General features: G+C 42.2%; 1 protein-coding gene across 4 annotated transcripts in view; it reads right to left on the bottom strand.

Moving 5' to 3' along the window:
* RIC3 (RIC3 acetylcholine receptor chaperone) overlaps window positions 1–8,725 on the bottom strand; it is a 61,810-nt gene extending 53,085 nt beyond the window's left edge. For 2 of the 4 annotated variants that reach the window (XM_061380497.1, XM_061380500.1), the window contains exon 1: window positions 8,517–8,720. In XM_061380497.1, the coding sequence (XP_061236481.1) occupies window positions 8,517–8,640 (124 nt within the window). In that variant the 5' untranslated portion in view covers window positions 8,641–8,720. Of the gene's footprint in view, window positions 1–8,516 lie in introns of all 4 variants that reach the window. The other 2 variants (XM_061380499.1, XM_061380498.1) reach the window with 2 other exon arrangements.
* Window positions 8,726–23,930: the final 15,205 nt, after the last annotated feature.

Here is a 23,930-nt window from a genome sequence, read left to right as displayed (position 1 = left end):
AGTGATATCTGGAATCGTTGCAACTAGTGTTGCTAGCCTGAGAGAGAAGCCAGGGGACAGAGCCAACATAAGGAACCCAGAAGTAAAAAGGACAAAGAAACTCAGACAGAGGCCCTGATGGGACTGTGAACCTCTGGATCAAACCACACAGGAAGCCAATTCTCACACAAAGTCTTTTCATGTGCACTAGTCAATACATCCTGCTTTCAACTTGACAACTCAGCTGAATTTTCTGTTACTTACCATGAGAATCCTAAACTGATGAGCCCAAACACACTGCCTCAATGATGTTCATGACGTCTCAAAAGGACTACTGCAACATTTTCCCTGAAGAAACCCTCACTGATACAGCCCCTACACTGTTGCCAAGATGTCCTTTCAGACTGTAAGTTTCTTTTCTACTAACAAACTCATAATGGCCTCACAGATCTTTAGAATAAGATCCAAACTCCTTAAGTATGGCGTGAAAAAAATCTTTACAGTTTGGCCCCTTGTCTCATCTCTTATAACTCTAAAGCTATTTCAAAGCTCTGGGTATTGATTTTGCTGTGTTCTCTCTGCCTGAAATATCCTTGTTAATCTGGCTAATAAAAACACATTAGAGTTACCTCCTCAATTTAGTAAAAAAAAAAAAAAATAAAACAGAAAAAATAAAAAAAAAGCAAGGTTTTAACATCCAAAAATCAATTATGTAATGTATCATATCCATAGAATGAAGGACAAAAACCCCATGGTCACTTAATAGACAGAAAAAGCACTTGACAAAATTCAATTCAATCCCTTCATAATAAAATACTCAACAGACCCCCTTCTAAAAATTCTTTCGTTCTATTAATGCATCCATAGCTAGCACTATCCTTAATGGTATGAAAGCTTTCTTAAGATTAGGAACAATCAAGGATGTTCACTCTTCACCATTTCTATTTGACATTGTACTAGAGGTTCTAGCCCAGGCAGTTAGGCAAGAAAAAGAAAAGCATGTAGATGGGAAAGAAAGAAGTAACACAATCTCTGTTTGGAGACAACACGATCATTGGAGAAGGAAATGGCAACCCACTCCAGTGTTCTTGCCTGGAGAATCCCAGAGATGTAGGAGCCTGGTGGGCTGCCGTCTACGGGGTCGCACAGAATCGGACACGACTGACACGACTTAGCAGCAGCAGACAACACGATCATTTATTGCAGCCAATAAACAATTCAGCAAGTCTACAGAATACAGTATTAATACACAAAGATTGTGTTTCTAAAACTGAGTAATGAATAGTCTTAAAATTAATAAAATAATTCAATTTACAGTAACATCAAAAAGAATAAAATACTTACGGATATATTTAACAAAAGAAGACTTGTACACTGAAAACTACCAAGAGTCAACTCAGTCGTGTCTGACTCTCTGCGACCCCACAGACTATACAGTCCATGAAATTCTCTAGATCAGAATACTGGAGTGGGTAGCCTTTCCCTTCTCCAGGGGACCTTCCCAACCCAGGGATCAAACCCAGGTCTCCCACATTGCAAGGGGTTTCTTTCCCAGCTGAGCCACAAGGGAAGCCCAAGAACACTGAAATGGGTAGCCTATACCTTCTCCAGCAGATCTTTCCAATCCAGGAATCAAACCGGGGTCTCCTGCATTGCAGGTGGATTTCTTTACCAACTGAGTTATCAGGGAAGCCTGAAATCAATTAAAGACCTAAATAAAATTTTAAAAATCCTATTCATAGATTAAAAGACTTATTAAGATGGCAATACTCTTCAAAATGATTTACAGGTTCCACACAATCAAAATCCCAGCTGGTTTTTGCAGAAACTGACAAGCTAATCCTAAATGTGTATGGAAATCCTGAGCCACAGCACTCAGAAATCAACCTTGATAATAAAAGAACACAGTTTGGAGACTTAACACTTCATGATCTCAAAATTTTACTACAAAGCTTCAGTAATCAAGGCAGTGTGGTACTGACATAAGGACAGGTATATATTCTATATCTGATGTTTGTCAATGGAACAGAATTGAGAGTCCAGAAATAAGCTCTCACACTTAGTCAACTGAATTTCAACAAGGGTGTTAAAACAATTCATTGTAAACAGAATATTCTTTTCAACAAATGATGCTGGGATAACTGTATATCCATATGAAGTTGGACTTTTCCTCATATCAAAAGCAAAAATTAACTCAAAATGGATCAAAGGATTAAATATAAGAGTAAATACTATAAACTTGGATACATGGACATAAATCTTCATGACCCTGGATCTGGCAATTATTTTTTTAGGTCTGACATCAAGAAGAGAAGGCGGTAAATAAGTTAGATTTCATCAAAATTAAAAACTTTTCTTAAGAGGACACCATCAAGAAAGTGAAGAGTTGAAGAAAATATTTGCAAGTCACATATCTGATAATGAACTTGTACCTAAAATGCATAAGGAATTTTTATAATTCAACAATAAAGACAAGAAACCCAATTTAAAAATGGGCAAAAGTCTGAACTGACATTTCTCTAAATTGTTACACAAACAACCTATAAACACATGAAAATATATTAAAGTTGTTAGTCATCACGGAAATACAAAAAAAAAAGATAGCACTTCACACCCATTATGATGGCTATAATAAAAAGGCTGGCAATAACAAACATCAGAGAGAATATGGAGAAACCGGGACCCTCACATATTAATGGTGGGAATGTAAAATGATAGATACTTTGGAAAACAATCTAGCAGTTCCTCAAAACTGCTCATAGAGTAATAATATGAGCAAAATTCCACTCTTAGTTCCAGCCACACTAAAATGTTCACATTTCCCAAATGCATATATTCAAGAGAAATCAAAGCATATATCCACACGAAAATGTGTACATGGATGTTAATAGCAGCATTACTCATAATCATCAAAACCCCAAATGCCCAACTAATAAATGAATAAAATGTAGATGGAATATTCCACATAATGGATTATTATTCAGCCATGAAAAGTAATGAAGCACTGATACATGCTGCAACATGGATGAAACCTGAAAACATGCTATGTGAAAGAAACCAGTCACAAGAGACCACATATTGTATGATTCCATTTACATGAAATGCCCATAGCAGGCCAATCTATAGACAGATTAATGGTTGCCTAAGAAGCTCTAATACTTTGGCCACCTGATGTGAAGAACTGACTCATTAGAGAAGACCCTGATGCTGGCAAAGATTGAAGACAGGAGGAGGAGGGGACGAGAGAGGATGAGATGGTTGGATGGCATCACCAACTTGATGGATATGGCTTTGAGCAAACTCAGGGAGATTGCTCTGAGCTAAGGACAGGGATGCCTGGTATGCTGCAGTTCATGGGATCGCAAAGAGTCAGACACAACTGAATGACTCAACTGAACTGAAGGCTGAAGGGGCTCAGGGTGGTGGACTGTTAATGGGTGATGGCTAAAGAGGTTAAAGATGGCTAAAGATGGTTTCGGGGGGGGGGGGGAGCGGGAATGATAAAGTGTTCTAAAATTGATAGTGACGATGGTTGCACAACTCTGTGACCATGCTGAAAACCATTCACACACTTCTTTTCTTGCTTACTTTTTTATTGATGCATAGTTGATTTACAATATTATATTCATTTCAGGTGTACAGCTCAAGATTCCACATTTTGCAGATTATACTCCATTATAGGTTTTCTACAAGAAAATGGCTATAATTCCCCAGGCTATACAGTATATCCTTGTTGCTTATCTATTTTATATTTAATACATAGCAGTTTTTATCTGTTAATCTCATACCCTTAATTTACCCCTCCCCCCTTTCCTCTCCTGTTTGGTAACCACAAGTTTGTTCTCCATATCTGTGGTTCTGTTTCTATTTTGCATACACATTCGAGTTATTTTTTAGATTTCACACATAAGTGATACCACATAGTATTTGTCTCTGACTTTTTTCACTATGCATATTCTTAGGTCCATTCATATTGCTGCAAATGGCTACTGCTTTTTCTAAAATTTATTTATTTTTAATTGGAGCATAATTGCTTTACAATATTGTGTTGGTTTCTGCTATATATCAACATGAATCGGTCATAGGTATACACATGTCCCCTTCCTCTTGAACCTTCCTCCCACCGCCCACCCATCCCACCTCCCTAGGCTGTCACAGAGCACGGGCTTGAGTTCCCTGTGTCACATGTGAATCTCCACTGGCAATCTATTTTACACATGGTAGTGTGTATATGTTTCCATGCTATTCTCTCAACGTGTCCCACCCTCTCCTTCCCCCACTGTGTCTACAAGTCTGTTCTCTATGTCTGTGTCTCCAGTGCTGCTCTGCAAATAGGTTCATCAGTACCATTTTCTAGATTCTATACATATGCATTAATATATGATATTTGCTTTTCTCTGACTTACTTCACTCTGTATAATAGGCTCCAGGTTCATCCACCTCATCAGAACTGAGTCAACTGTGTGTCCTTTTATGGCTGAGTAATATTCCATTGTGTATGTGTACCACAGCTTCTTTACCCAAGCATATGTTGATGGACATCTAGGTTGCTTCCATGTCCTACCTATTATAAATAGTGCTACAATGAACACTGGGGTACATGTGTCTTTTTCAATTATGATTTCCTCAGGGCATACACTCAGTAGTGGGATTGTTGGGTCATATGGTAGTTTTGTTTTTTTTTAATGTGGAACTATGGTATTGGAGAAGACTCTTGAGAGTCCCTTGGACTGCAAGGAGATCCAACCAGTCCATCCTAAAGGAGATCAGTCCTGGGTGTTCTTTGGAAGGAATGATGCTAAGGCTGAAACTCCAGTACTTTGGCCACCTCATGCGAAGAGTTGACTCATTGGAAAAGACTCTGATGCTGGGAGGGATTGGGGGCAGGAGGAGAAGGGGACAACAGAGGATGAGATGGCTGGATGGCATCACTGACTTGATGGACGTGAGTCTGAGTGAACTCTGGGAGTTGGTGATGGACAGGGAGGCCTCGAGTGCTGCAATTCATGGGGCTGCAAAGAGTCGGACACAACTGAGCAACTGAACTGAACTGAAGCATATGTTTAATTTTATTAAAATGCATTTACCAAATTGTTTTCCAATGTGGTTGTACCATTCTACATCGATAACAGCAATATGAGAGTTTCAGTTGCTTTGCATCCTTATGCATATGGTAGTTTTATTCTTAGTTTTAAAGGAATCTCTATACTGTTTTCCCAGAGAAGGCAATGGCACCCCACTCCAGTACTCTTGCCTGGAAAATCCCATGGACAGAGCAGCCTGGTAGGCTGCAATCCATGGGGTCGCTGAGTCGGACACGACTGAGCGACTTCACTTTCACTTTTCACTTTCTTGCATTGGAGAAGGAAATGGCAACCCACTCCAGTGTTCTTGCCTGGAGAATCCCAGGGACGGGGGAGCCTGGTGGGCTCCGTCTATGGGGTCGCACAGAGTCGGACACGACTGAAGTGACTTAGCATAGCATACTGTTTTCCATAATGACTGTATCAGTTTACACTCCCACCAACAATGCAAGAGGGGTCCCTTTTCTCCACAGCCTCTCCAGCATTTATTGTTTGCAGATTTTTTGATGATGGACATTCTGACCAGAATTGACTCACTGGAAAAGACCCTGATGCTGGGAAAGATTGAAGGCAGGAGAAGGGGATGACAGAGAATGAGATGGTTGGATGGCATCACCGACTTGATGGACATGAGTTTGAGCAAGCTCCGGGAGTTGGTGATGGACAGAGAAGCCTGGAGTGCTGCAGTCCATTGGGGTTGCAAAGAGTCGGACACGACTGAGTGACTGAAATGAACTGATTCTGACGAGTGTGAGTTGATACCTCATTGTAGTTTTGATCTGCATTTCTCTAATAATAATCGATGTTGAGTATCTTTTGATTCAGTCATACAGTTTAAATACATGAACTGCATGGTATGTGAACTGTATCTCAAGAAAGCTATTACCAAAAAAAAAAAGGCTCTTCTCTTCCATAACACCTTTCTTGAGACACCAATAAAACTAACCATTCTAACATGTGTCTCCTCCTTTCCCTGCAAGGATTTGAGTATCTGCAATTGATACTTTTTTGCACTTATTCAATGTCTTTTCCCCTCTACTAAACTGTGAGTTCCTCAAGGCAGGGATTTGGCTCTTTTTTTTTTTTTTTTTTTAAAGAATTAAATAGTATTTCTATACTGTGTGTAAGCTATGTTAAAGGGTACATCATAAATATTTGCTAAAGACTACCTTAATGGCTGTCATGTGGGAAAGGGACAATGCTCATTTCATATATCCCAATGGGCAGAGGTGGAAGCTATAATGACACAAATTTTAAGACACGGATGACACTAATTTTCAAATAATCAGGGCTATCCTTTTCTTCAGAGCAGGGGTTTCTGGATTCTGTGGTTTCTCTGAGTTGATACTCAAATTCTCGATGTATGTACAAAAAGTATAGGCATTTTTCCTGGGGGAAAAATCCATAATTTTCATTAGATTCTCAAATGGGTATATAACCCAATAATGGTTAGAAGTCACCGTTTTTAAAATATCAGTGTACCAAGACAAGGATTTTAGTTAGCAAATTTCAGTTACTGGAATACGTCAGTTAAGGTAGGTTTTTACATAGATTATGGTGACTCAAACAGTAATGAATCTGCCTGCAATGCAGGAGACCTGGATTCAATCCCAGGGTGGGGAAGATCCCCTGGAGAAAGGAATGGCCACCCACTCCAGTATTTTTGACCGGAGAATTTCATGGACAGAGGGGCTGTCTGCAGGCTGCAGTCCATGGGGTTGCAAAGAATTGGACATGACTGAAAAACTAACACTAACTTACTTTTACCTAGATTGTACTACTTTGATAATGAATGCAAAAAGAGCATCTTATTCATTTAAAAATACTGTCCATTATATGCCAACTGCTAAACAGCGGTAAACAAGACAAACTGCCTGCCCTCAGGAGCTTACACTCTACAAAGTGGAGACAAAAAAAAAAACAACCTAATAAAATATAAAAGAAAATGTCATATGATACAATAACACCTTCAATTGAGAAAATAAAGCACAGGAATAGGAAATGATGGGAGTGTAAAGAGTGACTTTAGTTAGAGTCATCAGGGAAAGTCTCTGAGGAGATAACATTTAAGCTGAGCAATGAGAAGGATGCTAAAGAAATTAACACTTCAGGAATGAAGAGAACAGAAACTGCAAAATTTCTAAGATAAGAACACTGATTATTATTACTTGAGCTCTTAGGAGAAAAAGCCATCTCTGATCGTCTCTCTACACAACATTTAGAAGAGTATCTCCCACTCGAATTGAAGAGAACTTTCAAGACAATTCAGCATGATGAAAATTTTACGTGGTAAGACACTATTGTAGACGAATCTTTAACCGCTTAGGGTCATCGTGAATTTACTCTTCCTCACCATTAGACAAAGTGAGTAAAACCTTTGGAGTTTTGTAATAAGACAGAAAGGGGAAAAAAAAGAAAAGAAAACCCAACAAATGAGGTAGTTTGCTTTTTTTTTTTTTTTAAGAAGAAGTTTCTCCCAGGGAGATAGTTTTACAAACATAAAGATTATCAAGCAAAGTCTATGAACAGAATGCTGGGCTGGATCTGCCCTTCACCCCTAGAGCTTGGTGTTTTGCATTTCTTGTATTTATAATCTATGATGTACAAGAGGGTGGAGTTAGTCAATGTGCACAAATTAGAGGGAAATGAGTTTCAGTTCAAGGAGCTGTCCAACATCAACAGGTTGAATATTAGTGGAAGCTCGAAAACTGTAAAACCGTGTCTCAAGGATGTTACACAGACAATTTCCAAAAAAAAGTTACCAGAACTTCACAATCTACAGAGAACTGTTGTAGTTCTTCTCCCAGCCTTTGGCATTCCTGCCCTGTCACACTCACCCATTATGCAAAAGCCCCAGAATGCAAACCACAGGGTGGATTTTTAACCACCACATACATCATGCCAGTAACAAAGGATTAACAAATACTTGTTCACGTAACGGGAAGGCAGAACCATGTTCATCTCAGTAACTGAAACTCGGATTATTAAAATCTTCACGTTATATTTACTAAGGCACCAAAAGAGCCTGAAGCAGTGAGCACTTGACACCAAACTGAAAATTCACAACAAATTAAGGTTAACAATACCCAGTCCAACTATTCCATTCGAAAGCACGAGAGAAAGCACACGGACACCCTAAAAAGGGGAATTCAAGTGGGAGCCCTCCTGACTCAAAGCACTTGGGCAGATAGTGACTAGTCGAGTTAGGCCAGCGAGGGGAAGAGGTGAGAGCAACCGGACAGTGCGTCCAGGCTCGTCTGCGTGCGCTCCTGCAGGGGAGGCCTGAAGGGACCTGGTCCGGCCGCTGCCCGCTGGGGCCAAGAGAACCCTGGCGCTTGGCACCTCCCAAACTCCGCGGGGCCGGGGACCCCCGCGGCCGCCCTCCCTCCAGCAGGGCTCTAGGCGCTCGTGCTCGCCCTGCGGCTCGGGGTAGGGGAGCCGGCCTGCGCTTACCTTCGGGCGCCGGCGGCGGCTCCTGCCGCTTTCCGCGGGACAGGAAGGCCTTGGGCAGCAGCAGCGACACAGCCAGGACGAGTCCCGAGGCCAGGGCCACCCTCTGCACCGTGGAGTACGCCATGACCGCCCGCCCCCGCCGCAGGTGCGGGCTCTCGCCGGAACCGGAACCGCAGCGCCCGCGGCCTCCGCCAACCCCACCGAGCGTTGCGCGGACGGCGCCGCGCGAGGGACACGCGAGCACGGCGCGTGGGGCTGACTCGCTCCTCCCGCGCGGTCTCCAGGTGCGCTGAATGGTACCCGCGCCCTCTCATTCGTTCCAGCTAGAAACTCCTCCCTGTAACCCACGCCCACAGGGGCGTTCTACACCTAAACTACGGATGGCCGCGCCCTTCTTTTCATCTTCATCACCACACTGCTCACTCCCCTCCTTAACCGCCCATCAGTTAACTGGTTAAGCTTCCAGCCCCTCTGGAAGACCCCGCACATCCATTCTCCATCTGAAGCCCAAGGTGATAATACTAAAACTCAGGTGTAATGCGTTTAAAGCTCTCCATAGCTTCAAATCTTTGAAAAACTCCCCTTTATCCTCATAGAAAGGTCCAACTGCTTTCTGTGACTTCAAGGCCCTCCCTGATGTGGTTTTACCAATGCTCAAATTATATCATTTGCTATTTCCCTAACATATTTCTTGCTTTCCGGGAATCTTTGCTTATCCTGTTCACACTGCCTGGAAAATTCCTAACACATCTCCACTGCTAAAAACTTCTCTGAAGAACAGCTGAAAAGTACTGCCTTCATGAAACATTTTTAGCCAGCTTCTCTTTCCTCTGTGTCCCCACAGTTCTTGTTACTGTCCTTATAAATTTCTTTAACAAACATTCTTTTGGTTCTTACGAATACAATAGGTTCCCTATAGGGTAGATAGTCATAGAAACAAGAAAATGCAGCAAATATTCTGGACTCTAGATCACTCAGTTCAACTGAAAGGAGGAGAAATAAGGAAAGAGCTTTTTAAAATAGGTGAAATTTGAGTGAGTGTTTAAAGAATGAGGAAGTTACTAGGCAGACAGGTGAGAGGAGTTCGAAGGATAGTCCAGGAAAAGGTTGCAGAGAAAGCAAAGACGTGAAAGCTTGAAGCTTCCTTATGTGCTGTGAAAACTATTAGTAATTCATTTTGGTTGTAATTCATTTAGGGTCAGTGACATAAAGTGATAAGACAATATAAGCAGGAACTAGGTTATGAGAAGCTTAGACATAATTTCCAGTTGAACATGGCAGATGGAGGGCTTCCCAGGTGCTCCTAGTGGTGCCGGAGTGCCACTATGGTGCTCGTGCCAATGCAGGAGATACAAAAGATGCGGGTTTGGTCCCTGGGTCAGGAAACTCCCCTGAGTAGGAAATGGCAACCCACTCCAGTATTCTTGCCTGGAAAATCCCATGGATAGAGGAGCCTATAGTCCGTGGGGTCGCAAAGAGACACGACTGAAGCAACTTCATGTGCACACATGCATGGCAGATGGAACACACCCATTTATCTTTGCTTTCTCCAGACACCTCAAAAATGAAAAAAAAAAGTGTATCAACTAAAATACTGAAGAGGATGGGAGAAAACATGACAGCAGATAAAGATGTCAAAATGTTTATTGTATCAACTAAAATACTGAAGAGGATGGGAGAAAACATGACAGCAGATAAAGATGTCAAAATATTTATAAGATGCAACATTATCCAATAGAAATAAAATGCCAGTTACTTATGTATTGGGTTTGTCAAACACTTTGTTTGGATTAAAAACCTGAACAAAATTTTCAATCAATAATTTAAAATTTTCTAGTAGCCACACATTTAAGAAGTGAAAATAAACAGGTGAAATTAATTTATTTAACCCAAAATATCCCAAATATTATTATTTCCACATGTGTAACAATAGTCAGTCACATTTCAATGACTTGGTAGCCATATGCCTAGAGGCTACCATATTGAACAGTGCAGGTTTAGAGAATAAAAAGTGAAGTGCCTACAGAGAGAAAGACTCTAAGAAGCAAACCAATTTGGCTTTCAGAACCTATAAAGTATTAGGAATTTAAAGCACTGAGTTCCTTTAAAGACAAAGATGTGGAGTGGGATTGAATGAAGAAAGATTGATTGAAAGTCTGTGAAGAAGCAGTTGATATCCTCCAAGTCGGAATCCTCAATTATTGCAGCCAGGGGGATGCCCCTACTATCATCACTCGGGCATCATCGTTATTGATGTCATCAATAGTACTAAAAGTTATTGAGCATTTCCTATTGTCCAGGTATTTTCCATATCATAACAATTGATTCTCTTAACTTTATGAAGTAAGAAATATTATTATGTACCCACTTTACGCATGAGAAAACTAAGGAACAGAAAGCTGAAGTAACTTGCCCACAACTGCACAATATACATTGGAAGCTTTTATTTGAATCCAGGCAGGCTTACTCCTGGAAATGGCAACCCACTCCAGTATTCTTGCCTGGAAATTGCCATGGACAGAGCCTGGTGGGCTACATTCCATGGGGTCACAGAGAATTGAACATGACTGGGCATGCATGCTTACTCCAGGACTTGCTCTCTTAACTACCAGTTTTGCTTTCGGGAACCAGAGAAGCTCTGGGCTCACAGAGAGCAGATGCATCTTAGGAGGGTGATGACTGATAGGATATAGCTTCTAAGAGACATAGAGGAATCTCAGATTACCCCCAAATTCTTGCTTGGGTGATTGGATAGACATTGACTTCATATAATAAGATTTTGAGAGCAGAAGAATCAGATTTGTGAGAAATTTGTGAGAGTTCAGATTTTGATGAGTTGAGTTTGAGGGTCCATGAAGTGTCCAGGTGGGCTTCTCAGGTGGTACAAGTGGTAAAGAATCTGCCTGCAAATGCAGGCAGACTTGTGGGTCTAATCCCTGTGCCAGGAAGATGCTCTGGAGATGGGCATGGCAACCCACTCCAGTATCCTTGCCTGGAGAATCCCATGGACAGAGGAGCCTGGAGGTAGCTATCCAGTTGGATAGATGGGTCTGAAGCTCAGAAAAGATGTTTGGACTGGAAATAAAAATAGAAATGATCAGTCTATCAATTGTAAATGAAGTCTGGGAGAAGATAAGATCAGCCAGAATGCTCATGTAAATGATAAGCCACAATGGAAACTTGGGTTACACCCTTTTATTGAAGTTACCAAGTATTATGACAAAAGTGGGATGGAAAAGAAGACAGTGATTCAGGTGTTAAAGTCTTGAATGAATGAAGACACTGGAAGGTGACAGGAACAGAGAGTATAATGAGCAGTCAGATGACCTTCTCTTTTAAGGAGTTGCAGTTGGTTTTTAGAGGACGTGTAGCAGTGGTGGTGGGCTTTCCTGGTGGTTCAGTGGTGAAGGATGCAATGCAGGAGATGTGGGTTCGATCCCCAGGTCAGGACGATCCCCTGGAGAAGGAAGTGGCAACCCACTCAAGTATTCTTGTCTGGAAAATCCCATGGAGAGAGAGACTTGGTGGGCTATAGTCCATGGGGTCACAAAAAGTTGGACATGACTTAGCAACTAAACAACAACAAGCAGTGGCTGCAGTAACCACTCAGAGGCATACTTCTACGTGCTTTATGTACAAAAATACATTGACGTTTATACAGAACTTCCTGAATACATGCAAGTTCTTATCAGTACCCGCATGCATGCATGCTAAGTCATTTCAGAAGTGTCCAACTCTTTGCAACCCAGTGGACTGTAGCCCCCGAGGCTCCTCTGTCCATGGGATTCTCCAGGCAAGAATACTGATGTGGGTTATCATGCCCTCCACCAGGGAATCTTCCCCACCCAGGGACTGAACCCACATCTCTTAAGTCTCCTCCATTAGCAGGTGGGTTCTTTACCACAAATGCCACCTGGGAAGCACTGTCAGTAACTAATTCTATTGTTCATGGTTTTACACAGAGAACAAACTTTTTTCCCTTTCACCTGCAATCTCACTGCTGAGGAACTTGTAAATTGTTCCCTAGCAGCTCCTCCTATGTTGCTGGCATTCTTACCTTCGTGATAACTACCTTCCCAATACTCCTGATTTATCTCCTTTCGTCATTCTTAACACCCAATTTCAGAAGAGAAACAAACTGCTCATAGGCCACAAGATCCAGGGAAGAGAACCTGCCTTCCTCTGATGTGCAGTAAGTGGTTAAGAGGGGCTGTCTCAGCCTTAGGCCACAAAAGAGGGGACCTCTCTTTGCCTCCTCCTTGGAATCTGTTTCATTTCTGCTTTGTGATGACCGGCAGGGCTCCCTGACATAAGTCCCTCAAGGCCCTGCAGCTAGAGCCACTTAACTGCAGCTGCTTCCAACTGAGCTCGCCTAGGTACCCTGAACTGTTCCTCCATGAGGGACATCAAAAAGTCACTCAGCCTGAAGTCATATTCATAGTTGTTGATCATAGCCTAATGTTTAGCCTGCTGTCAATAAGCTGTTGACTTACTTCTATGACTTATATTAGTGATTTTCAAACTTGGTTTTTTTCTGATGACAGATCTTGAATCCAGAAAGCACAGTAAGGAGCAAGTTTGGGAAGTTAAGGATAGGAGATGGAGTCAGAGTGAAATATGTACTGAGGAGTATACCGTTAGCTCTGTTTCTCTGGGGAACTTTAATACAGTGACTTTGGCTACTTCTGAAAATGTAATTCTTCTATTTTTGCGGCTTCTTTGTCCCAGGGGAGATTCCAAGGCTATACCTTGGCCTCTGAAAACAATTTCAAAGAGCCTATAAGGAACCATGGCAGCCCCACTGTAGAGTCATAGACCTTATTAAAGGCAGAAATCAGGGTGGTGAGCAGGGAAGTGATACCCAAATATCCAGAACACTGAGCAGAAGGGAGCAAAGCATGTAACTCCACAGCACAGAATGGAAAGGCTAATGGAGGCAGGCAAGAGATGGGACAGGACACACACAAGAGGCTCTACTGGACCAGGGCATTTAGAGATGGGTGACATTTCTATCAGGGATAAGGAGATTTGATAAACACCTTTTGAATACCCTTTCTTTGTCAGATGTTATCCACATTGAGAACCTCGCTTTCTCAATGTTGAATCCAACAAACTGTATTTCCCCTGGCCACTGGGGTGTAGATACATAACTCTGTTTCCCAGTCAGATGAACCCAGATTTCAGCTTGGAAGTTATCTATGAGAGGAAACATCAATGCCTGGGCTGCTTTTTAAAATATGTATGTATGCTGCTGCTGCTGCTGCTGCTAAGTCGCTTCAGTCGTGTCCGACTCTGGGCGACCCCATAGACGACAGCCCACCAGGCTCCCCCATCCCTGGGATTCTCCAGGCAAGAACACTGGAGTGGGTTGCCATTTCCTTCTCCAATGCATGAAAGTGAAAAGTGAAAGTGAAGTTGCTCAGTCATGTCCGACTCTTAGCGACCCCATGGACTGCAGCCTACAAGGCTCCTCCGTCCATGGGATTTTCCAGGCAAGAGTCCTGGAGTGGGATGCCATCGCCTTCTCCGATATGTATGTATGTATATATATATATATGTATGTGTGTGTGTATGTATGTGTATATATATATATACATATATTTACTTATTTGGCTGCTTCGGATCTTATTTGTGGCATGCAGCATCTTTCATTGTGGCATGAGGGCTCTAGAGCGTGCACTCAGAGGTTGCTGCACGTGGGCTTAGTTGCCCCATGGCTGATTTTAGTTTCCTGACCAGGGATTGAACCTGAGTCCCCTGCATTGGAAGGTGGATTCTTAACCACTGGGCCACTGGGGTTGTCTCTGGGCTGTCTTGTTTTTTCTGATGGCTGTAAGTGGTAGCAGAGTGGATATTCCTGCAGTTGGTGGAGGCCCTAAGTAGCTTCCTAAAGGCAGAGCAGAGGCCCTACAGGTCTGGGGCCAGTGGCAGCTCCCTTTCAAGGTTAGTTCTGTGGTTATTTCCAGCTACTTCTGGGGGTTATTCCAAGCTTCAGAGCCCCAGTTTTCTCACCTGTGAAATGGAGTCTATGCCATCACCCTCGTCTTCCTCCCTCCTGTGAGCTAACAAATGTGATGGAGCCTGGAAGGCAACTGTGCGTGAGACAAAAACAGCAGTAGGAGCTACAGCTCTGAGTGAGTCCAGTGAAAACAAATTGGAATCAGGAAAGCGTAGATGGTTTTGGAGGGAAATGTATAAGAGGAAGCTTCTAGAAGGCCCATATTCCTCACCCTGAAGCTTTACCCAAATGGGACTGCGCAGGTCAAGGTCAAGGACATGAAGATCCGTACTTCCTGGTGGCGAGGGGTCGAGGTGAGAATGTCCTTACTGCTTTGCCGTCTGTGCTCCTCACTGGCCCCTGCCTCTGGTGACACAGAGCAGAGAGAGGTCACAGTTGGATACCTTGGGCCTCTCTGCCTTCAATGAGAAGAAATAGTCTTTGGCTCCAACTAATTAAGCAAACTGATAGAAATTCCCCACTAAAGTCACACTTTGCATATCCATAATCTGTGCATTACATTTTCTGTATACTTTACCCCTGGGTAAAAATTGGTGAGCATTTAAATGCTTCCTCACATAATCTTGCTAAAGCACACTCTCGCCTATAAATATTCATGCCACTGCCAAAACATTTGCAGGCTTTCCCCAAAGGTGAAATGTGTGTAATGTACTTTGTCTTCTGGGTATAAATATTATCCAATACATTTTAGTTAATATGAATACACTAATTATTCCTGTAACCCTTTTAAAAAGGGTCATCTTCATGATGTGAATTTTTAAAAAATGTAATTACAGTAATTGGATACTTAATCTAATTAAAATTTGCTTTATCTTTAATGGGAATTTCTCTAAAGAGGCAGAATGACAATTGGCTTTTTGATAATGACTGTTTTCTTTCTACAGGGAGATCAAGTTGGTGAAACCTGGAGAACCAGGCAGTTTTGCGCCTGTCTGACTTTCTCCTCATGACCTGGTCCTTGGGTAGTGAATGGCTTTTGGTAACTGAAGAGGATGGAGGAGAGGACCAAGGAAACCTTTCCCATTCCAACAGCTGAAGCTCCTCACCTTCCTAGGACGCAGCCCTCTGCTGGACCTGTGACTGGTCCATCGTGGGCGTGTGACCTAAGCCAGCTAGATCAGGGTTCCTCCAGGGCTCGCTGGGCCTGGACCTGGAAGAGAAGCAGTTCCACACTGCTTTGGGGGCCATGGCACTGGAAAGAGTTGTTGTGGCTCTTACAAGTGTGCCACCATATCCCTTGATACGGTGACTCGAGGTCACCTGCTGAAGTTCCTATACACCATTTGGGTATCTCTGCGTCTCTCTGCATAAGGCCATTCTCTGGCTTGGGGAGCAAGCTAGGTTTGCTAGAGAGCTCCCATCCCCAGCTGTAACTGCTCATCCACACATGCATGTGGCGGCTCTCCTCCTTCGTCTCACCTCCCCACTCCCTCATGACACTTCTTGAGATCATCTCCCCAGTAGAACAGTGCATCCAAACTCTTGCCTTGAGGTCTGCTTTAGTGAAGTAAAGTCGCTCAGTCGACTCTTTGCGACCCCGTGAACTGTAGCCTATCAGGCTCCTCCATCCATGGGATTCTCCAGGCAACAATACTGGAGTGGGTTGCCATTTCCTTCTCCAGGGGATCTTCCCGACCCAGGGATTGAACCTGGGTCTCCCGCATTGTGGGCAGACGCTTTAACCTCTGAGCCACCAGGGAAGCCCCAGGGTCTGCTTTGGGGGAGCCCAAACTAAGATAGATGCACAGTTGGAGTTTTCAGGTAACTATTCTCCACTGTGTGGAATAGGCTTGTCTGAAGGAGGAGAGTGAAACCAGAGGAAATGGGCAGAAATGGGGAGGATAGCAAGTGAACCTACTGGTGTTGAGCTTGCTTCTGCCCCAGGACTCTCCTTGCTTCTGCTCCTCCTTTGATTTCTTGGTCTGTCCTGAACCCTTCCTTCAATATCAACCAATATTTTAGTGTGTGTTCAGCTTGCTTGAGTTGGACTTCCATCTCTTGAAACTGAAAGTACTATGACTCTTGCAACCAACAAGTGACTTTGCATGCAAAACATTTAGAATAGAGCTTGCCTCAGTTTAAATGCTACTACCATGACTGCTGCTATTATTATTAAGTGCCTATAATTATTCAGAGACGGCAATGGCAACCCACTCCAGTATTCTTGCCTGGAAAATCCCATGGATGGAGGAGCCTGGTAGGCTGCAGTCCATGGGGTCGCTAAGAGTCAGACACGACTGAGCAACTTCACTTTCACTTTTCACTTTCATGCATTGGAAAAGGAAATGGCAACCCACTCCAGTGTTCTTGCCTGGAGAATCCCAGGGATGGGGGAGCCTGGTGGGCTGCCATCTATGGGGTCAGACAGAGTTGGACACGACTGAAGCAACTTAGCAGCAGCAGCCTGTAATTATTATTCAAAGTCTAACCTGCTTCCAGAAATGACTATGGATCAATGACCTAGAGCCTAGAAAGGAGTCATAAAGAAGTCAGTTTAATTCTAGCTAATTCCCTCCCTTTTGTCTTCTTTCATAACTTGATTGGATTGATGTGCACTTTCTCTCTCACTGGGAGATATTTATGTAATCAATAACTATAGCCTTAATGTCTTCTTATTGATCACTGACAACAAGCAATTAAATATTATTCTATTTTTTTAAGGATCACATTGGTTTTGCTGTCATTTTGTTACCAGATCTGAATGGTTTAGACAAACTTCTCAGCATGAATGCCCAGTTAAGGTTCAAGTCATGGCAGCTCTGACTGGCTGCATGGTTACAGCAGGACTGTTGAAAGCCCCATCTGCCAAAGAAAATTTTTAAACTATGTTTTATGATTGCACTGCTATAAAGACAAATACATTAGTATTATATATTAAGACACTTTGGGAACTTCCCTGGCAGTCCAGTGGTTAAGACTCCACGCTCCCTGGTTGGCGAGCTAAGATCCTACATGCCAAACAGTGCATCCAAAAAAATATAAAGACACTTTCTACCTAAAAATTCTTCTTTCCTTCTAAGAGAAATTAAAACATTTTAGTAATGGTCTGTTCAGTTCAGTTCAGTTGCTCAGTCGTGTCCGACTCTTTTCGACCCCATGGACTGCAGCACACCAGGCCTCCCTGTCCATCACCAACTCCCGGAGTTTACCCAAACTCATGTCCACTGAGTCGGTGGTGCCATCCAACCATCTCATCCTCTGTCGTCCCCTTCTCCTCCTGCCTTCAATCTTTCCCAGCATCAGAGTTTTTTCAAATGAGTCAGCTCTTTGCATCAGGTGGCCAAAGTATTGGAGCTTCACCTTCAACATCAGTCCTTCCAATAAACACTCAGGACATCTCATTTAGGATGGACTGATTGGATCTCCTTGAAGTCCAAGGGACTCTCAAGAGTTTTGTCCAACACCACAGTTCAAAAGCATCAATTCTTTGGCGCTCAGCTTTCTTTATAGTCTAACTCTCACATCCATACATGACCACTGGAAAAACCATAGCCTTGACTAGACGAAACTTTGTTGGCAAAGTAATGTCTCTGCTTTTTAATATGCTGTCTAGGTGGTCATAACTTTCCTTCCAAGGAGTAAGCGTCTTTTAATTTCATGGCTGCAGTCACCATCTGCAGTGATTTTGGAGCCCCAAAAATAAAGTCTGACACTGTTTCCACTGTATCCCCATCTATTTGCCATGAAGTGATCGAACCGGATGCCATGATCTTAGTTTTCTGAATGTTTAGTAATGCAGCTGCTACTTTTTTTCTCTTTTCCATCACATATAACAGGTTTTAATTGTATCAAGCATCCTAGAAGTAAAATGTTGCCATTTTTAGAAAAGTTGCCAGCAGATGTGTGTGTGTTTTGGGCATGGCAGAAGACTTGATCTTGGCAGAGGAAAAATGCTTCCATGAAACTTTTAGTTAGGCACAGGCAAGGCCCAGAGAGTAGTCTGAACTCAGTTGAAACAATAAAGACGAATTGTTATTCATGCATTGGAGAAGGAAATGGCAACCCACTCCAGTGTTCTTGCCCGGAGAATCCCAGGGATGGGGGAGCCTGGTGGGCTGCCGTCTATGGGGTCGCCCAGAGTCGGACACGACTGAAGCGACTTAGCAACAGCAGCCTATAATTATTATTCAAAGTCCAACCTGCAAGCAGGTTATTTATTCGGCTTCTCCGAATAAATTCAAGTGGTATTTTCTTTCAATGAGAGGTTGCTATATTGTAAAATTTGGGACTCTTTCTAGTGGCCCAAAGACAGGAATTTTATAGCTTCAGGTCTGGGTAAAAGAAAACAATATTTGAAGGTTGGTGATTTGTGGAGGAGCTTGGGTTAATAGAGAATTAGCTGGGAAAAAACTCCTGGGACGGGCGATGCCTGGTAGACTATGGATTTAGTATGGTGATATCCTAGTTTTCCTCCTGCACTGATTCCTCTTATGATTTCTTCAAGCCTTTAGAAAAGTCTGTGACACACCATGTCTGTGTCATTGATGCTGTGCCCCACTTTGAGCAGGGACTGTCATTTTGTAAGGCCAGAGCAGAGGTAGCAACATTGTATCAGGGGAGAATTCTAATCCCAACAGCTAAGGTGACAGGAAGGGCTTCCCTGTTGGCTCAGTGGTAAAGAATCTGCCTGCCAATGCAGGAGACTCAACAGACGTGATTTTGACCCCTGGGTCTGGAAGATCCCCTGGAAAAGGAAATGACAACCCACTCCAGTATTCTTGCCTGGGAAATCTCATGGACAGAGGAGCCTGGTAGGCTGTAGTCCATGGGATTGCAAAGAGTTGGTCACAACTTAGTGACTAAACAACAACAGCCAAGGTGACCTGAAGCAATGAGCCTGCAGGGCTGCAGGCTAGTCAGGTGAATGCAGAGAAGCAGGCTGCAGTGTGTCTGGTCAAGAATGCACTTAAGACAAATTCTGCTTCTCCCAAATGCATGGGAAGATGGTGACCCCTCAAGGGAAGAGGCAAAGAGAGGGACTGGATCCTGCTATGAGCTTAGGGGTCCCAAGCAGCCCGGGTTCATAAATATCCTCACCTTTCTGAGCACATCTCCTGAGAGTCTCTACCAGCTACGTTGGCCTCCGGGCTGTCACTCACGTGTGCCTGGGTAGTGTCACCCTGAACCCTTGCCCCATGCTCCCTGCTGGGATGGTCTTGCCCCAGATATCTGCATGGCTTGACCCCTCACCTCCTTCAAGTCTATGCTCAAAAGTCACTTTTATCAGTAAGACTTTCCCTGGCCAATCCTTTTAAAGTAAAACACTCCTTAGCCCCTGTTCTGCTTTATTTTCCTCTATGGCACTTGTCTTAGTCTTTTCAGGCTGCTATAAGAAAGTTCCAGAGACTTAGAAACAACAGAACTTTATTTCTCACAGCTCTGGAGATTGTAGCTCTGAGAACAGGGCCTTGGCAGATGTGGTGTCCAGTGAGAGCCTGCTCCCTAGTTCATGGATATCTGTCTTTTCTGTGTTCTCACAGGGAGGAAGAGGCAAGGGAGCTCTTTGGGGGTCTCTTTTATAAAGGCACTAATCTCACTAATGAAACTCACCACCCTCATGATTTAATTACCTCCCAAAGTCTCCACCTCCAAATACCATCACATAGAGGGTTAGGTTTCAACATATGAATCTCAGGGGGACACATTCAGTCTATGAGAAGGGCACAGCAACCCACTCCAGTATTCTTGCCTGGAGAATCCCATAGACAGAGGAGCCCAGCGGGCTACAGTCCATAGGATTGCATAGAGTCGGACATGACTGAAGCCAGTGAGCACATTCAATCTATCACATTAACTTATCACATTCTTCAGCTTATTATAAATACTTTCAGCTGTCTCCTGCCCCTCCCTTCTAGACTACAAGCTGCATGAGGGCAGGGAGTTTGTTTGCTTTTGCATAACCAGTTTCTAGAACAGTACCTGGCACATGGTAAACTTCAGTAATCTTTGGATGAATGAATGAAGATGTGTTTTGGGAAAACTCCTAAATTGACTGGAAATCAGTTTATATGCCTATTATATACCAGTTGAAAACCACAACCGAGTAAATAAAGTGGTAACAGGTTTACAGTGAATGATTGATTATCCACATTCTCATGTTTGACTCAAATGGTGTGTATCATGCTGTGGCTGGGGTGGGGGTTGGGAGGCATGCGTGCATGATCAGTCGTGTCTGACTCTTTGCAACTCTATGGACTGTAGCCCGCCAAGCTCCTCTGTCCATAGGATTCTCCAGGCAAGAATATGGGAGTGGGTTGCCATTTCCTTCTCCAGGGCATCTTCCCTACCCAGGGATCAAACCTGTGTCTCCTGCATTGGCAGGCACATTCTTTACCACTGAGCCACCTAGGAAGCCCTCGTGCTGTGGCTGGGTGGTTTATAACGATGTTCTGTAGAAATTCAGGTGCTGCAGGGCTTCCTTCGATGTGTGTTCTGAATTTTATTTTTAAATATATTTTTGACTATTTGAGAATAGAACAGACTTGAATGCAGTATACATTAAATTTGAATACAATGACAATTTCTGATGTGTTAATGAGCACTGTCAAGTTAACTCATTCTAAAGAAGTATAGCCTGAGGATAAAGATTCTTCATTCTTCTGCCACTGATATAAATATATTTGGACTTCTTATAAATGTGTTCATAAAAATGATAAGTTTGGAGTTCTTCATTTGTGACACTTTATTCAATAAGGAATGCAAACAGATAACTTTGGTGATTCTCTATTGAAAAAAGTTTTCTACTGTTTACTTTCAAGCTTCTGAAACGGGTTAATTGAAGATTATCCTGAGGTTGCAAGGTGAACTTAAAATATATTGTCATTTTCACTACATTCCTCTAGCATCAGAATATTCTGACTACTATGTGATCAAAACAAAAGGAAGAAATAAATTGGGTGCCAAAACTGGTAAGTAGCAGAAACTCTCAATAGCCCTTGCTTTCGTACTTTTTGAAATTGTAATTATTTGGGTGGTCTTCTTTTGTTTTTGTTTTTCTTATAAAACTGATGCAGCTATGTGGATGGATAAGCTATTGCCACCACAAGGAGACAGTCTCGTGTTTTTATAAAGTCTTGGTACCCTATAGATGTTTATACTCTCCCTCACTTTCTGGGTTGATACAGCCGTTCATTTCCATCAGGGCTTTGAATGTGGAAAACTGAATCACTGGGTTGGTTTGTTTGTTTTTAAAAATTGACAGATGTAAAATTCACTTTTGTTCCTATGAGTTTTTACAGGGGTGTGTGTGTGTGTGTGTGTGTGTGTGTGTGTGTGTTTAGTCACTCAGCTGTATCTGAGCCTTTGCGATCTCATGGACTGTAGCCTGCCGAGCTCCTCTGTCCATGTCATTCTCCAAGCAAGAATACTGGAGTGGGTTACCATTCCCTTCACCAGGGAATCTTCCCAAACCAGGGATTGAACCAGATCTCCCAGATTGCAGGTGATTTTTTACTGTCTGAGCTACCAGGGAATGTAGATTCTTCTAACCGCCACCTCGGGATACAGCTCCAGCATTCCAGAGAATCCCCGTGTGCTGCATCTTTGTCTTCAGATCCTCACTCTGTACCTTCTCCTGGCAACTACTCATTTGTTTTCTGTTTCTATGCTTTCGCCTTTTTCAGAATGTCTTATAAATGCAACCAGGCAGTAATCTTTTGAGACTGAATTCTTTCACTTAGCCAAATGCATTTGAGATTCGTCCAAGTTGGTGTGTGTATCATAGTTCATAGCTTTTTGCTGCTAAGTGGTATTCTCTTATGTGGATATAGCACAGTTTAGCTATTTACCCATAGAAGGACATGAGTTATTTTCAGTTTTTGGTGATTAAGAAATGTTGCTATAAGCAATTTTGTACAGGTCTTTGTATGAACATGGTTTTCATTTCTCTATGATAAAAACAAAGAAATGGGATTCTGAGAAACTGCTACACTAGGTTTTCCAGAAGGTTGTATTATTTTGCTTTTCTACCAGGAATGTATGAGAATTCTAGTTGCTCCACAGCCTCATCATAAGTTGGTAGTGTCAGTTTTTCTTTTTTAACTTTATGCACTCTAATCTGTATATATTAGAGTGTCATGATATTTTGAATTTATATTTATCTAATGACTAGTGGTATTGAAAGCACATCCTTTCATGTGATTATTTGGCAAAGTGTCTCTCTAAAACTTTTGCCATTTAAACAAACAATTATATTGCTTTCTTACTGTTGAGTTTTCAGAATTCTTTTCATATTCTGGGTACAAGCCATTTATCTGGTATATGATTTGCAAATATTTTATGCCAACCTGTGGCTGATATTTTTCTTCTTTTAAAAGTATCCTTTACAGAGCAAAAGTTTCTAATTTTGATAAGGTCCAACTTATCAATATTTTCTCTTCTGGGTTGTCCTTTGGATTTTATATCAGAAACTCTTTGCCTAACTCAAGGTCAAGCAGATTTTGTTTTCTTCTATATGTTTTATAGTTTTACATTTATGTATATTACCTATTTTGAGTTCATTTTTTATATGGTTGCTTTTAATTCTTGACATTTCAAAGTGATCATTTGTTTTAATTGTTTGTAGTTTTTATTTTTTAATTTTTTAAATTTATTTTTTATTGAAGGATAATTGCTTTACAGAATTTTGCTCTTTTCTCTGAAACCTCAACATGAATCAGCTTTAGGTATACATATATCCTCTCCCTTTTGAACCTCCCTCTCATCCCCTCCCCATCCTACCCCTCTAGATTGATACAGAGCCCCTGTTTGAGTTTCCTGAGCCATACAGCAAATTCCTGTTGGCTATCTATTCTACATATGGTAATGTAAGTTTCCATGTTACTCTTTCCATATATCTCACCCTCTTCTCCTCTTTCCCCATGTCCATAAGTCTATTCTCTTTGTCTGTTTCTCCACTGTTGCCCTGTAAACATTTTTCTAAATTCTTTATATATGCGTTAGAATATGGTATTTATCTTTCTCTTTCTGACACACTTCACTCTGTATAATAGGTTCTAGGTTCATCCACCTCATTAGTACTGACTCAAATGTGTTTCTTTTTATGGGCGAGAAATATTCCATTGTATATATGTACCACAACTTCTTTATCCATTCACCTGTCGATGGATATCTAGGTTGCTTCCATGTTCTAAATATCATAAATAGTGCTGCAGTGAACAATAGGATACATGTTTCTCTTTCAATTTTGGTTTCCTTGGGGTATATGCCTAGGAGTGGGATTGCTGGGTTATGGTGGTTTTATTCCTAGTTTTTTAAGGAGTCTCCATACTGTCTTCCATAGTGGCTGTATCAATTTACATTCCCAACAGCAGTGCAAGAGCATTTCCTTTTCTCCACACCCTCTCCAGCATTTATTATTTATAAACTTTTTGATAAGGGCCATTCTGACCAGTGTG

This window comes from Bos javanicus, chromosome 15, assembly GCF_032452875.1.
Source record: "Bos javanicus breed banteng chromosome 15, ARS-OSU_banteng_1.0, whole genome shotgun sequence".
Lineage (NCBI taxonomy): Eukaryota > Metazoa > Chordata > Mammalia > Artiodactyla > Bovidae > Bos > Bos javanicus.
Note: the sequence above shows the minus strand (reverse complement) of the source record. Positions and strands in the feature narration are given on the sequence as shown.